The following is a 15,657-nucleotide window of genomic DNA, read 5'->3' as shown; positions in this document are numbered from 1 at the left end:
TCCGCTGGCCGATTCGGATTCGTGAAACCCGAGCGCTCGCTCGAGGATTTCGGCGGCCGCTCCAGATCAACCAGTGAAAAACGCCATTAGTTTTCCTCATCCCGAGCTTCGGGACGAGGCCGCATCGGTGATGGGGAGCGTCGGCGTGGAGAAGTTGAGCGGCGGATGTTGGCGGACCGGCGGAATGGTGGTGACGCAGCCCGAGGTTCGTCGTCGTAATAAGGGCGCGGAGAACCCGCCATAGAACTTGGCCCATAAGGTGTAGCGCTAGGTGACTGCACGCGACTACAGTGGCTTGCGACGTGGCCTGCATAGCCGCACGCAAAACATATCGGTCGATTATCCGCTGTACGCCACCGAGTCGTTGCGGCAGGTCCCATCCATGTGGAAGGACGCGTTGGACGTGGCGCCTGGTGAAGTGATTGCATAGCAGGCTGTTGTCGGGGCATAGCGAGGGCTTCGGCGTACGTGAGAGGTCCCCGTTGAGGGAGTTGTTGAGGCTGGGTGACGACTTCCGCGTAGCTGAGTGGCACAGCCGTCGGGATCTGTTGGGGCCTGGCCATGTCTTCGGCGTAGCTGTGAGGCGCAGCCGCAGGAACACGCTGGTGGTGTTCAGGCAAAACCTCGTGCAGTTCTTGCGCTATGACGCAGCGAAGCGGAGGCGCAAAACTTGGCGTAGGCGCGTGTACCGACTGCGGCTGTGCAAAATCCATCAACGAGAGTTGCCGGGCAACTTCCTCGCGGACGAACGCCTTCATTTCTGCGAGCAACGCTGCCTGGGTGGACATGGCAGCCAAACCAGCGAGGTGTTCGTCACGCGGTAGAGATCGACGGGTCAGTGACCGCTGCCTGCGGAGTTCTTCATAGCTCTGGCACAGTGTGACAATTTCAGCCACAGAGCGTGGACTTTTGGCCAGCAACATGTTAAAGGCGTCGTCTTCTATGCCCTTCAGTATGTTTCGGATTCGATCAGACTCCGCCATGGTCGAATCGACTTTCCTGCATAGATCCAGAACATCTTCGATATAACTGGTGAATGTTTCGCCTGGCTGTTGAGCTCGTTCTCGCAAACGTTGCTCGGCACGCAGCTTGCGAACAGCAGGGCGACCAAATACATCGGCGAGGGAAGTCTTAAATTCCGACCATGTGTGGAACTCTGCTTGATGGTTGTTATACCACAGGCTGGCCACTCCAGCGAGGTAGAACAGAACATGGCTCAATTTGGCTGCTTCATCCCACTTGTTATGGTCGCCTACCCTGTCGTACGCCGTGAGCCATTCGTCCACGTCAGTGTCGTCCGCTCCAGTGTAGATAGGAGGGTCGCGATGACGAGGCACCCCGGGACACGCAGTGGGTGCAGGAGGAGGCGTTTGCTGGGAGGCGTCTTGGGGCATGGTAGATGGTAGGGTACGGGACCGGAGTTCCAGGATGATCGTCTGAGGTTACCCCGCACCTCCACCAATTCTAAAGGTGTTTATTTGGCAGAGCTCGGGAGCAGCGCAACGTCGACGGGCAGGGCAGTCACAGCTTCCAAGCAGGAGAGCCGTTGCTGAGCAGGAGCGCTCGACCCACTAGCGTTTAGAGCCAGTAGCGCTGAACCCACTAGTGTCTCTTCTACAATCTCTTCGCTACAATATATATATATATATATATATATATATATATATATATATATATATATATATATATATATATATATATATCGGTGGACGCGCTCGCCGCATGCCTTCGGTGAACACAGGACGGCGCGCTACTCTGGCACCATCTCGTAGTGGTCGACGCCGCCGAGCCCGTCTTGCGCGGCCTACTATACGCTTTTCTTCCACTTTGGCCACACCCTCCTCCTCGCGCTCTCTTCGCTATTGCCGCCTTTCATCCCCCGTTGCGCTCAGCGTTCGCTCTTTCATCCTTCGCTGTGCTCGTTCGCTCGGTTACGCCGAGGGACGACGCCAACGCGAAACGCTGGAACGGACGCCCAAGAGCCGCGCTCTAAATGGAGTTTTCAATGAACTCCCTAGCAGACTAGGCTGATTCAGTGTTTCGCCTTTTATAGTCCCTTAAAAGACCAGTAGTAGTTGCACTTTTCCTCAGTATTTGTGTACCTTCCGAGAGCGATCAACCCACTTCCGATCGGACTGCACAAACTTGCAGTCTTGCATTGCAAGACCTTTATGTCGGTTGCAACTTGCAGATGGTAACCCACGAGGTGCCGTCCGAAGAAGAGCTTCGGAGCATGCTACACTAATTACTTCAAATAGCCAAGCTTTCGAAAATATATTTCTAAGAGGCGCTGCCGCGTGCTTGTATTGCAAGCACACCCGCAAAGAAAATAAGAAAAAGCCACGGTCGCGGGCACTCGGGTATGCGTGGCACGTCACCGAAGTCCGCAGAAGCGCGTTCACTCGTAGTTCACGCCGCCTCTAGTCGCACGGTGCCTAACACTCCATTGCGAAGTGACAGTCACGTGGGGGCGCCACCTTGCACTGTGGCTGGACGGCCGTCGCAGCCGCGTGGGGACGCCACCGTCGCAAGCGCACGCTCTCTGTATACCGTGCGCACGGCACCTGGACCGCGACGACCGTCATATGTCCTGGGTGGCGCCCACGAAGAGTATGAGGTCTGTCTCCTGGCTCTTGAGGAAGTAGATGAAGGGCCGGGTGTTGGCCGCGTCGCGGTACGCCTTGGGCAGCTCCTCGGTGTAGAAGTTTGTGAGCGAGAGCGACACCGCGGTAGCCGCCGTGACGCCCGTGGTGTCGATCGTCAGCGCCACCTTGTGGATGATGTCCGAGACGAACAGGTTCTGGCCCACGCCGGCGAGGTTGGCGTGCTCGTCGAACAGGTCGAGGAAGCCCATGTGCTTGAGCACGTACGAAGGCTGCACCATCTCCTCCAGGTGCATCTTCGGCACCAGCACCTGCGCGCACCGTGCGAGGCACGCCGAATGAAAGAATGAATGATTGAATAGATTCGAATCAAATCGAACCTGCTTGTATGCAGGAAGAATACAATAATATTCCTGTCGGAGGCGAGAACTACAGAATTAAGTCTGACGAGGTCTTGAACCTACTGAAAAGTGGCGCAACCGTAAGGGATGAGCAGTGGTGCAGCGAAGAAGAAAAAAAAAAAAAGCATTTTCACAATTCCTACAAGTACGTATCACATGGTCGATTTCGTGAGTTGCGTATATAAGCTCGAACGAAATGTTTATTCCTGTGGACAACAATGCATGCATTAATTAGTACATCAGTTATATCGGTCGCTTTACAAACATATTCGGCACGTCAATTTCAGATAGTTCGACAACAGTGTAAGAAAAACTGGAAATATACAAAGGCCTGTATATCGCTCTGTATATACGAGATACATATGTAAAGATATGCAATGATTTAATGAATAGCTGAATGGGAGTTAGGTATGACACAGGCATGCGGATAGGAGGATTGTACAATCTAAACATGGTTAGTTACATTTATAAAGCTGTGTATTTTCATATTCTTGTAAGTAAATTAAGCGACGCTCTTTACCGTAACTAATGGCCCCGCATAGGCTTGAATGTTCTGGTCACTTTTTCGTTACGTCTGAATGTAGCATCGACGTTAACAAAATTTGGACTGGCAAGATGCACCTAAATTTGGGTTCGAGCGTCGTATTTTACATACTGTAACACTTGGCACGACAGTTAGAATTGGCTTCTATAAATTTCGCTCCCACTCATGTATACATTATACGTCATATTAACAGTATTTCAGTACAGCTAGTACTATTCAAGCCACATTAACGTTACTTAGAACAGAGGGCCGCTCTTACCTGCATAAATTTTAAAATGCTCCCTTTTAAAAGGTTACCGTGTTCGTGCCTACCGTAATCATACATTTAGTGCAGCAACTGTAGCCCATGAATGAATTGTCCTAAGGAAGTATTTGGAAGGAAGGAAAGATAGATGGGGCTCTATGCATGACTTGTATTCAAGTCATCAGGTAGGAAAAGGCCAAAGCTGAATCCTGAGTAGGGTTGACCGTGGGTGGCACCAACGTTTATAGATACTTTTTCTATAAACGTTGGGTAGCACGACCTGACATCTCACAAACCGCCGATAAAATGGTCGGCTGCTCCGACATCGCACAACACGTCGCCCCATCGGTTGAATAGATACTGATAGGCTTCCCATTTGGCCATCACTGCGGCGACAGCTGTCACCTTAACTCTAAGGGAAGTGGTTGTGATGCACATTTCCCTCTCCCTCTCTCTCTGACAGACGCATTCTGTCGAGTTCCTTCCAAACAAAGCGCCGCCTATCGGTATCACAGCTCACTACTCGCTCCTCCTTCCGACAAAGAAACACATTGTGATCCTGGTCTCTAACGTCAGATGCCCCCACCGCGATGCGTCTCCAGGTTTATCTCCACGGGAACGACGCGAAGTAAAGAAGCCAGCGGTCGGTTTCCGGCGCCGAGAGAGCAACACCTCAGCTCCTGCCCGGTCTCTAATGTGCGTCTGTCTGTCGTGCGGAGAGCTGCAAAACCGCGAGATGGCAGCAGCCGACCGCCCGCCCCCTCGAGAGCGCCGCCGGCGGCGAAACCTTCCGCCGGTGGCGATCCGCTATCATGGCTCCTCCTCGCCCGCTGACTCCGCCGCCGCGAATTAATCCTCGACAAACGTCTGTCTCTCTCACTTTCTCCTCCTCCGCCCGCTTCCTCTTGGCTCCTTCCTCCACCTCCTCGCACTCCCCTCGAGTGTCTCTCCTCCACTCTGTCCGCGCGAGTAAATAACCGTGTCCGTAGGAGCGCGCACCGGCAGGAGAGCTTTTTGTGCGAAGCTTGCGCGCTTTTGCCCTCGAGCGGGAGGTTATGGGGCGCGGCGCGTTGGTTGGGAAGGGGGACGGCGAAAAAAGGCGGAAGAAACGGTGAAGTGTGGGAGGGTGTAGTGTCGGCGGGGGTATATATTGCGATTGATTGGCGCTGCCCGGCGGCAGGCCTGTCGTCGCTCACGCCGGTCGACGTTGCGCGGAGCGCGCGGGCAGCAGCAGTGGTTTCGCGGCCGCTGCAAGCGGCGGCTTCTTTTCTGGACGATCGCTAGCGCGGATGCTGCCGCAAAAGCGCCTGGCGTGCCGGCGAGGTGCTGGGAGAGAGAGAGATTTCCAAGCCTCCTTGTTTTCCCCGCTTCGCGCTTCCTCCCCCTTCTTCTTCCTTTATATCTTTTCTTTTTCTTTAATTTCCCGCCGTTTCGCGTCTCACCTTAATTACGTGCAGCGCGGCGAACGTCGCGCGTCAGTCAGCCCAGATTAAAAAGAACGTAAGGAGGACCTTTCCACTGCCGGCCTCTGATCCGCCGAGTGAATAATGGAAGCGTCACGGAAGCGTTAGCAGCGCGCAATAGGCAAGCTTTCAGATCCATTTTGTGGGACGCGCAGCTGGCTGTATTCAGCGATCGGCTGAAACGAGCTCTGAAGTGTATGTAGTGTTGGCTGCATCGCACGGAACTTGGCGGGACGGGGCATATGCGATCTTATTTAATCTTCCATTAGTAATGTGTGCGCCGCTTATCTTCCGCTGTTACGAAGAAGAAAAAAACTCGGTTTTGTGCGCCGTGATGACAAATTAACGTGGTCAGGAAACCTCGCGAACGCATTCGTGCAACCATTTCCGTGTATATGAATCAGGTGCGGTATACCGTGCACTTGTTACAGATAGAAAACGGCAGCGTTTCCTATAGAAAACAACGAAAGGAACATATGCCTTATAGCCAACAATCCCTTATGAACACATGACGATACCATAGAAAAAACCCGTATGTTCCTATATGCTCACATTCAGCGGTATTGGATATCGGCCATATGGGTTTTTCCGATAGGCTTAACAGCCCAAGATGGCGGCAATGAAACGCTTGCGTAAAGGCACAGAGTTTCTCACTGTAACACCTAGAGGGAAATCTGGCGCCACCGTCTATGGGAGTTTCCTAAGGGGCGCCGTGCCGTCATGGGAATGACGGCGTATGTGTATGTGTCTACGAGGCTTGTGTTGGCTGGTGTTGTAAGAGGCTTATTCTAAAACGTGGATATGGCGCTACACAAATAACGCATTCTTAGAGTAAAATCTTCATAAAATGTTTTCCATTCACGCATATTACATCCACCTACAATGCATAACCAAGCGAAGAAAAGCAAGAACAGACGACAAACTGCTCCAAAGTGAGCGCGAATCTTGTCGTCTGTCCTCCAACTTTAGCGGCCTGCTGATACTTTTTTGTTTCATATATCATTGTACATGCAATAACAACTACTCATAGTTAAACAAAACCTGATTTTGTGTCATAATAAAGCTAAAACAGCTTTTTACGTTTTTTTTTAGTAGAAAATTATCATTGTGACAGACGGAACGGTGCTCGCCTGGCTCTCCGAGAACGATGTCAATCCGGTCACCATATACCGGCATTCCCATGCATACCACAGCGCAGTAGCGCCAGATTTCCCTCTAGGTAATATAGTGAGGCACTCTATGCGTAAAGGAGCGCGCATCCGAGATATTTCATTCACTTTTCTCTGGTCTTCGTTTATTCTCTCTCGCTTTTTTCTTCTTTGTGTCAGTTCATTCTCCCGCCTCGTCTTCTTTATCTTCTATTCCGTGTCTTAATTCACGTCCCCGTTGCCTTCGTTCCTTTCTTTTACGTCAGTCTGTCGATCCCCCTACCGTCTTCCCTTATTTCTTTTGTCTTTCCCTGTGTCTTCGTTTCTTTCCTGTCTGCATGCCTCAATCTCTTCTGTTCGAGGACCTTCCAGCTTTTCGTCGCCTTATATCCACGGAGGTGTCTCGTGATGGATGGGGGAGTAACGGGAAAGTGCCGCCAAGTCCCGGAGAAAGATTTTTTGCCGAGCCGAGGTTCGACACCCTGACGCGTGACGATGCTAGTGCTCGCTGTGGTTAAAGCTTCTATTCTGGTCGCACTCTCTCTCTCTCTCTCTCTCTCTCTCTCTCTCTCTCCTGCGCGGCTGCTGCTACGGTCTACTCCAGAGGGAAATGCCGACGGAGGCCCCGGATTGTACGTCTGCGCGCGTTTCGGGAGCGGTTGTCGAAGATCCTGCAGCTGCGCTGTTTCACAATTTCGCTTTGAACAAGCGGGGAGTTGTTGCGCAAGAGAGTGCGTGTACGGAATAGGGTGACGGATCACGTCCCGGAGGTTTGCCACGAAGTTAGCGGTGCGACAGGATAGTTCATTGTTGCGGGGCTTAGTTCAACACGTCGTGATTGATTGTTTCAGTATGCACCCGTGGCTGGTGGCTCGGCGGCTGCGCCGTTATAATGCTGATCAAGTTGCCGGTTGGGTTCCAACGGGTGGCGGTAGCATTCCAAAGGGGTGGAAGAGGTCAGAGGGGGGAGGGGGGCGTCGGTAAAAGAAGTTTTCGAGAACGCTTGCCTGCCGGGCCGGATTTCGGTGTCGCCTGTATACTGAGTATCCCGAGGGGCACAAAATGAGGCGAAAAAAAGAAAAGAAAGAATGATTGATTAGTTAATTTCTGTGGTTCTATATGTGCCAAAGCCCAGATATGATTGTCAGGCACGCTGTATTTGGGGACTGCGGATTAATTTTGTGCCCATTCGGGGTTCTTTAACGTGCGGCCAATGTACGGTACACGAGGGCGCTTTTACACTTGGCCCCCTGCCATCGAAATGCGGCCGCCGCTGTGGCCGGCATTTGATTCCACGCCCTTCGGCTTAGCTTGCGTAACGCCAAAATTCACCACGACTAGCGACACTATTTTCGTATTGCGTGTTAAAATGCTTGTATGTAGCATTTCTTTCTTGTGCACGTGCGCATTGCTGTTGTTTCTTGTATAACATTCTGACGATGCTTGCGTACTATGTATAAATGAAACATCGCTAACGTGGGCCACGTATATACGTGAAGCAGCGCCCGTTTTTTATGTATATCTTTATAATTGGATGGTGTGATTGAAACTTACGCATGATGTACCTCACCTCAAGTTTTGAGACGAGGTACTCATGATGTACCTCGCCTCTCCAATCAAACAAATACGCATTACATGCCTATTTGTTTGATTTCATAGCAGCGTTTCCTGGACATCTGTGCTGATTGTTAATCTGTGTATTACTTTATTTTGTTGTTGCTTTTCTTACTGCTGCGGCTGCCTTAAGTTCTTTTCTCGTTTTCCAATAATGTTGCTAGGTGCATTATTTTGTACTTCTAACTATTATTCTAGTGCCTCCTCTCAATGATGCTTAATAAGGAAGCCCTGAGAGTATCACAACAAAATAAATGAATGATAAATAAATAAGTTGCACAACTTTGTGTGCGTCTGTATAGCCACGTCACTGTTTCTTTGTGCCGAGTTTTCTGCATTCTTCACAAAACAGCAAGTATGGCAAGCCACACATGTATGCATATGTTGTATGTCACTGTACAAAGACAAGAAGAAGGGCCAAGAATCACGTCAATCTGTTAAGCAGCATTTTTTTTTTTTTGGATGAAGGAATACCTCACGAAATGAACCGATTTTATTTTCTGGCCTCCCAATCTGACGCCGCTTCTAAAGCTAATGGTTCAACGCCGCTGAGAGCTCACGACCAACATGGTACAGCACACAAAGCACACAGCCTTCTGGTACAGCACATAAGGACTCGTGAAGTGGACGACTCCACCAATGAATACGTGAACTCTAGACATGAAGGAAAAATAAGTGTTTGTTAGTTTGTAATTTTATTAGCTGCCTCAGCATAAACAAGCTGAATGTGTTCCTCGGTCACGCGTCTGTTTACCGCGCGCGTTACACCTGTAGGGGACCGCATGGGCCGGGCCGCTCGTTTACTGCAACAAAACGCGCAGCTGTATCAAAGCGGCCACTTGAACCAATGGGCCGTTAAACTCCATCGCCGAGAGGCGTCACAGTTCCCAGCTGCTGCGTGAAAAAAATAAAATTAATAAAATGAGTTTCCCAACTCTCGCTCATAATTTACGGTTACGCTTTCCCTCTCGTCTCATTACAGGCGGCGAGACTCGGCGACGACCCATCGGTCCACAAGCCGTCGGTCTCCGCAAGCCTTTGGCTGCGTGCGTTCGGAGAGCTCACACAGGGGCAGCAGCTGCCGTCTGCTTCGGCAGGAAATAAAGCGGACGCCTTCTGCCGCTGGCTTCATACAGTGCTTGTGTACGCTGCATAACAAGGCACGAAATCGTCTGCAGTGACTACCGCAGCAACGACGCACGGTGTCGTCTGCGCTGACTTCTGCAGGCAGAACGAGGTGTCGTCTGCGCTGTCTTCTGCAATATATCGAGGCACGGAATCGTCTGCACTGGCCGGGTGAGTGTACGGAATCGCCCGCCTTAACCAGCCGGCCTTTCTCTCCCCCTTCTCCCCCAACTTTTAAGTGCTCATATTTTATTATTTAGGAATTTCCGGTCGCGCAACTGTAGCGCCACCTATGCGTGGCGCTGTCGTCGGTGCCGCATGCCGGTGGTGGGGTTGGCCGGGCTATAGGGAATACACGACCTGTCCAAAGTGCCGTCGTTAACCCGCCGCAGTGCACAGTTGTCTATAATCTGCTTCAATACCGATTTTAGCAAGTATAGCGCACGCAGGCAATTAAAATAACAAGGTTCACCCTGGGGAAACTTCGACTTAACGATATGCTCCATGATGGTATGTCAAAGAATTCTATTCAAGCTCCGCCCACAAAGCCGCACTGCCCTTGCTCTTGGCGCTCATCGCTCCGAAACGAGAGACGCCGACATCAGGAGCCGTTCGCATGTCGACTGACGTCACGAGATTGAGCGAGCGTCATTGGCTCGCGCATGTATAGAAATTAACTTTTAGTCGGGCAGAGGTACGTTTGCAGCTGCATTGTTAGGTTGTCATCGATTCGAATGCATTCATCATATTCAAATGTATGGGAAATGCTTAAACGCAATCAATTTGTCAAATACTCCGAACCGATTAAATAATATTTGACGAATTTAAGAGAGAAAGCTATAGATCTTGCTGATTGTGGGAATCAGATTTTTCATGTATATGGTTTACACTGTTCTTCAAAGATCGTCCAAATTTTGTAGATATAAATAAAGAATTGAAACACGAAGCTTACAACTTCTAACGGAACTACAAACTAGGAGAATGCCAGCAAACTTGAAAGTAGAAAAAATTGAGAAGCATACATAGACAAAGCGACAGGAAGGCGGCTAGAAAGCCACCAGCCATCTTCCTGTCGCTTTGTCTATGTCTGCTTCTCGATTTTTTTCTACTTTCACGTTTGCTGGCATTCTCCTAGTATAACCATGTACCAACTAGCCCAACACGCCACTCTCAGGAACTACAAACGGATGCCATATTTTTTGTAAGCAGCACGTGTTATATATCTGAAGCGGACCAATCTCATGTCGTCTATCAATCTGCGCTTGTATACGTCCTCCAATATGGTAAAAAGTCGCTGGTCCTAATTTATTGCACCAGCGTCGTCGACAGCGGCCGCTAAAGGTGCAGAGAAATGGTACATGGCCAAGCGATAGCGAACGTGTATACCCCAGTCTTCATCGCTTGTCTGGGTGCTATGCGGCGAACTGTGTCGAGCTACAAGTTGAAGCTCCTGATCCCGATCGCCGAATTACCGTGCGGAGTATGCGCACTTCGACATCTTCATATCTCGGACACACTCCTCGTCATAAGCAATCGGAGGTGTCACGGCATAATGGAGGAGGAGGATTTAGCGAAGAGAAAAGAGGAAAAGCCACACGGAAGAGAGTGTCTCTCTAACTCTCTAACCTGCTGCTCCTCACCGTGGTAAGGAAAAGGGTAGAAACGACGATGTGGCTTCCGAGACCGCGCACTGCTTGATCTCTACGCACATGCCTGATCGCGACAGAGTTTCCTACTAAACCCACCAGAGGAAAATCTGGCGCTTCAGTCTTTTCACCACTAGGGGGAATGGTGGGTATGTACACGGATTTGTCCACAACTTCGAATAGTTTCGTTGAGCAAGCGAACTGCAGATTTTGTTATTGTTCCTTGTGTTTCAGCCGTGTAACGTGCTATATAGCTGCACAACATTTCTTTAGAGCAGTGGACCATTGTGAGTTGGAAGCTACGTCATTATGTTACATAGTTTCAACTGCATAAATATGTCTCCGCACTTCTGGACACACGTGTCGCTAGATGATGACGATGATGACTTTTGGGCAGTGACGCTGAGTCGAGGACCGTGTGACATATTTCCGAGAGTTATCTTTATTTGTTATATGTTCAGAAAACAGTATATGACGGTATAAATTAACGTGTAAATGAAGCTAATCATTACCACGCGGTTAATTCAACATGACAGTGCAGAGGAATCCCGTTAATTCGACCCTTGCGGGACCACAAGATTTGATCGAGTTATCCGAAAGATCGAAAGACAAATCGCGGAAACATGAACGAATTCAGATATATATTGCTTGAAGTAGTCCGTGATGTATTTTCGCTTCTTGCTGTTGAAGCGCGACCCAGTAAATATGCGGTGGAGAGCGCCGACACGTTTCAACACTGACTGAGCATTTAAGCATGTTGACCAGACACAACTATAGGAACGGGTGGCTTCACGGGAGCGTCGCAGATCCCTCTCCCCCCACTAAAAGATATTAAAAAACTTCCGTGTATTCGGAAGCAGCAGCACCGTCTGTTGTATTTCTTGCGATTTCAAGATTCTAAAAATCGCTGCGCTAGCGATTTGGCGCCGAAAAGGGGGAGGGGTCAGTTAACCGAAGCGGCGTGCTTTCGCATTTGAAACTTTTCCATCCATAGTATAATTCATGTGGTTTCTCGCCGAAGCTCACCAGTGCGTGCGAATTAGGCGAGAAGTTGAATTAACCGAGGTGGAGTTAACGGAAGGTCGACTGTATCAGGTCAAAACAAGAAGGTCGTTCTAAGCGAAAGGGACGAGTCCGTGTGCTACCCATAATTCCCGTAGTAGGGTGAAGCACACTACCAGCGCCGCGCGCAAACAGCAGCATCGTGTATTTCTCTTGTAAGGGAGGTATGAAACCATAAATCCATGTGCTACGGTATACCTCTTTTTTTTTTTTTTTCGCCTGTGATTCTATCTTTTCTGGTTGACCACGCAGTGCCTGTCCGGGCTGCCTACTACGAGTGTAACCCGAAATTCTGAGCAATCTTTTCCGATTCCGGAAGCAGCCAAAGAAATGAACGCGCACCGCGTCCCCTCCCGTTTTGCTTACACACCGCTTGCCAGGTTGCGTGTTCCAGCCACGACGTCCAGTGTGGGAAGTTTCTGCGCATGGCAGGGTGCCACGTATATACAGTGTAATGACGGACACGGGCACACAAAGAACGAAGCCTGTCCTTCGCGGGCGCTTTCATTGTGTAATCGCAGCAGACTCGGGGCTATATGGACGCTGCGCTTTCGACTCTCGCACTGACGACGCGCAGGTGTGAGAACGAGGTCGCGTCGGCTGGGAGAGCGCGCGCAATCAAGTGCAGGCACGCCATGCGGGAGCCCTACTCTTCTTTAACTTTGGAGGTGCTCGCTCGAATCCGCGGGCGACTGTGTACGGGTCGCGTGTCTTGCGGTCGTCCGCGGCGACGCGACATCGTGATCGGCATCGTTAACTCGACCTCGGTTAATTCAGCTTCTCGCTTAATTCGCACGCACTAGAGAGCCCCGGCGAGAAACCACATAAATTACTATAGAAGGAAAGCTCACGGATGTTCTTTTTTTTTATGCTTGAACTGCTGACGTCCTATACCGAGCACTTACTGAATGTTGGTTAATTAACCTCCCGATTTCCTGGGTATGTCCAGTTGATCTGGATAACTTGCGTGTGTTAGTTTGAAACTACCCTAAGAAGCGACTGCGGAACATATTCGTCCCGGGATATGAAGTAAGATGCGTCGCGGAGAATGTGTATACGGAAGTGGTCAGAAGCTTCTGTGTAAATTTTCACCAATTCGGTCTGTAGGTATAGTTGTGTCGCCACGGGTGACAAAAGACACAAGTGGAGTGCTTTTCGATTTAGCTTTTGATAGGAGAATCCGGGGTGCAACGTCAATGTGCCAGCCTACCACGTGGTGTTACAACTTTGTCTCCGTTTGTAGGACAATAAAATTTTTTTCTACGACAAGGACCACGTGGAGACGGTTACTTGCTAATATGAAGATGTGGGCTGCCTTCAGCAAGCAATAACATATATTGTCACGTGGTAGTAACGGTTGAGGACACAGCAAGAAAACTGTGAATGGCGAAACGTAAAATGCCGTAATGCCGTAAACGATAAACGAGTTCACGTGTCAATATGAAAAAAAAATTCGTTTCTCACCATTTGGAACATAAGGGTTGGTAATAAAAACCGAGTCGAAAAGCAAGTCTTTGAGCAGCCTTCAGGTTAAGCAAAGGAGACATGGTTGGCCTCTTGCATGCAGGTTTTTTTCTTCTTTTTATGCTGATATTGCTCGCGAGCGAAGAACAGAAGAACCTGATGGGGCGACCATGTTACCTTTCATAACTTAAGGTATACTCTCATTGCTTCTGATGATATGACAGATAAAGTGCGTGGATATCAAATTTGAAAGAAACCAATCTTGTTCGTAGGTGTGCCCCAAGACAGATAAAGGTTTCTTTTTACAGCGGAGCTGTATACCTCTACCCCCATATGCATTTGTCGTGTCCGTGGCCAAAAATTCAACCAATCACAGCGGGAGACGCCCGCCGCGTACGCCGCTGGGTTCGTTACACCGCCACCAGATGACGCTCGCCTCCGCGCATCCGTGGCAGTGGCGCGGCGCCGGCCGTGCGGGGGAAAGGCAATAAAGAACCAGAAAGCTCGTCTTCGCACATAGCGTCCGCCGCGCAAGTGTATCCCGGGACGGATTACGGTTGCATAAGCTGCAGTTGCCGGGGGAGCGGCAATTGTAGCATATGAAGCAGAAAGCGACGCAACTACACTTTAATATGTAAAAGAAGAACCATGGCCTAACAACTGATTTCACTTTTGTTCCGATAGCGCTGTGCATGGGAAGGCCACGCATAGTTAGGACTCCCGCAGAGCAGCGTGAATACGATGAGTGGCGACGGGAGCAGCAACGGGAATATGCACAACGGTGTCGTACTCAGGCTATAGGTATAGGACGCAGCGACTCCTCCCCATAGCAAGCCAGGCACCGGTAGGACGCGTGAAGAGCCGCGCGAATGCGACGAAAGGAACAGCAACGTCAGTATGCACAACGGCGTCGCGCTCAGGCTCGGCAGGACCCAGTTCAAGACTATATAGGTCACATTGGTCTATAGCGGATCAGGTGATACCACAGCTTCGCTAGCCAACCAGTTTCACAATATGGATTGGAGCACCCTTCTTTTTTTTTTTTTTCATGAGCTTCACGATGTGGGGTGGAAGCAGATGAAGAAACAGTGCCCTTCTTTCCTTTCGTTCCCGCCTCCCGCCGCGGCCTCGCTCAAGTGTGAACCAGGACGCGCTGTTGAGGCATTTTATGTGCCGATGTATTGAGTTATTACCCTATATAGGCCGGTGACAACCTAAGGACTAAAAGGTTATGCGTGCGCGCTGCGTCCAGCTCAAACACAATTTACAACATAGATGCGCCAGCTATACTTAGGTTCGCTTATTTACATGATGTCGAGCAATTGGCTTCGTCTGAAAACAAAAAATTTTCTCCGCACCGATCGGTCCTTGCGTCACTCGTTTCAGGCTGAAACCTGAACGTTTAGGCAACTTTTCCAAGCGATCCCCGATGTAGCTGCCCGGCCAAAGGTAACATTCTAGCGCGAAGCAGCTTTCGTTTTACAACAGTGTTACCTTAGCGTTTACGTTAGCAAAGCGAAGTCGTTATACGCTGCGAGTGGACTCCAGCCGGCTAGGCGCTCCGCGCACTGCCTATGTTTGTGGGCGGAGCTTGCCTAAGGTTGCGTCACCGAGGCTATATACCTCGTCGCCGACTACACCTGCAACCGTGCATCGCGCGCGTGTGCCCTTTCGCACAGAGCTGGCGACGGAACGAGCGACCTGCACGCACGAGCCCGCACCGATATGCGCTCGCCGGTGTCCTGCATCTTGTCGAGCAGCCTCTCGTAGAGCTCGAGCGAGAGGTGCTTGTGGAAGCGCCGCAGGCTGGGCGTGTTGTCCGCCAGGAAGAGCAGCAGGCTCAGCTTGCCGCCGCAAAGCGGAACCTGCCAGAGGCAGAAAGAGAGAGAGAGTGTGTGTGTGTACGTGAGCAACGCTTTAGGGTTAACGCGGCAGGTATAGCAGAGAAATTTAACCTGTCCGCATACTTATCACGGCCGCCTATTAAGGGGACACTAAAGAGAAAAAGTGGTTTCTTGTGCATCAGTAAATTACCTTTCTACGACACTAAAAAGCACCACTCTTAGCACAATGAGACGCTTGGTAAGCCAGAAAAAAGCGCAAGAACGACAGACGGGTGGCGACGCCTCATTGAAGTTTTCGCACCTTGGTTGCTGTGACGTCATGGATTTCGACGACGTCTTCCAGGGCATACCTGCTTATACAGCGGTACAGACTGACTACATTGTGTTCTAAAGGAACCAAATATTAAACATAGCAAGCTTCGAGAACCTTTACCCAGCCAACGCGGCCCAAATGCGAAAACGTGCTTTGGAATCCCGACGTCACACTGACGTACCGGCG

The 15,657-nt window shown here is 50.3% G+C and overlaps 1 protein-coding gene across 2 annotated transcripts in view; it reads right to left on the bottom strand.

The window, feature by feature from the left end:
- Positions 1-2,255: 2,255 nt before the first annotated feature.
- Positions 2,256-15,657, bottom strand: part of LOC142587904 (leukocyte elastase inhibitor-like) — a 30,813-nt gene continuing 17,411 nt past the window's right edge. For both annotated transcript variants that reach the window (XM_075699257.1, XM_075699258.1), the window contains 2 exons: positions 15,036-15,179; positions 2,256-2,914 (listed from right to left, as the gene is read on the bottom strand). In XM_075699257.1, the coding sequence (XP_075555372.1) occupies positions 2,582-2,914; positions 15,036-15,179 (477 nt within the window). In that variant the 3' untranslated portion in view covers positions 2,256-2,581. The remainder of the gene's footprint in view (positions 2,915-15,035; positions 15,180-15,657) is intronic.

This window comes from Dermacentor variabilis, chromosome 7, assembly GCF_050947875.1.
Source record: "Dermacentor variabilis isolate Ectoservices chromosome 7, ASM5094787v1, whole genome shotgun sequence".
In the NCBI taxonomy this organism is placed as follows: domain Eukaryota; kingdom Metazoa; phylum Arthropoda; class Arachnida; order Ixodida; family Ixodidae; genus Dermacentor; species Dermacentor variabilis.
This window is presented reverse-complemented; position numbering and strand designations above follow the sequence as displayed.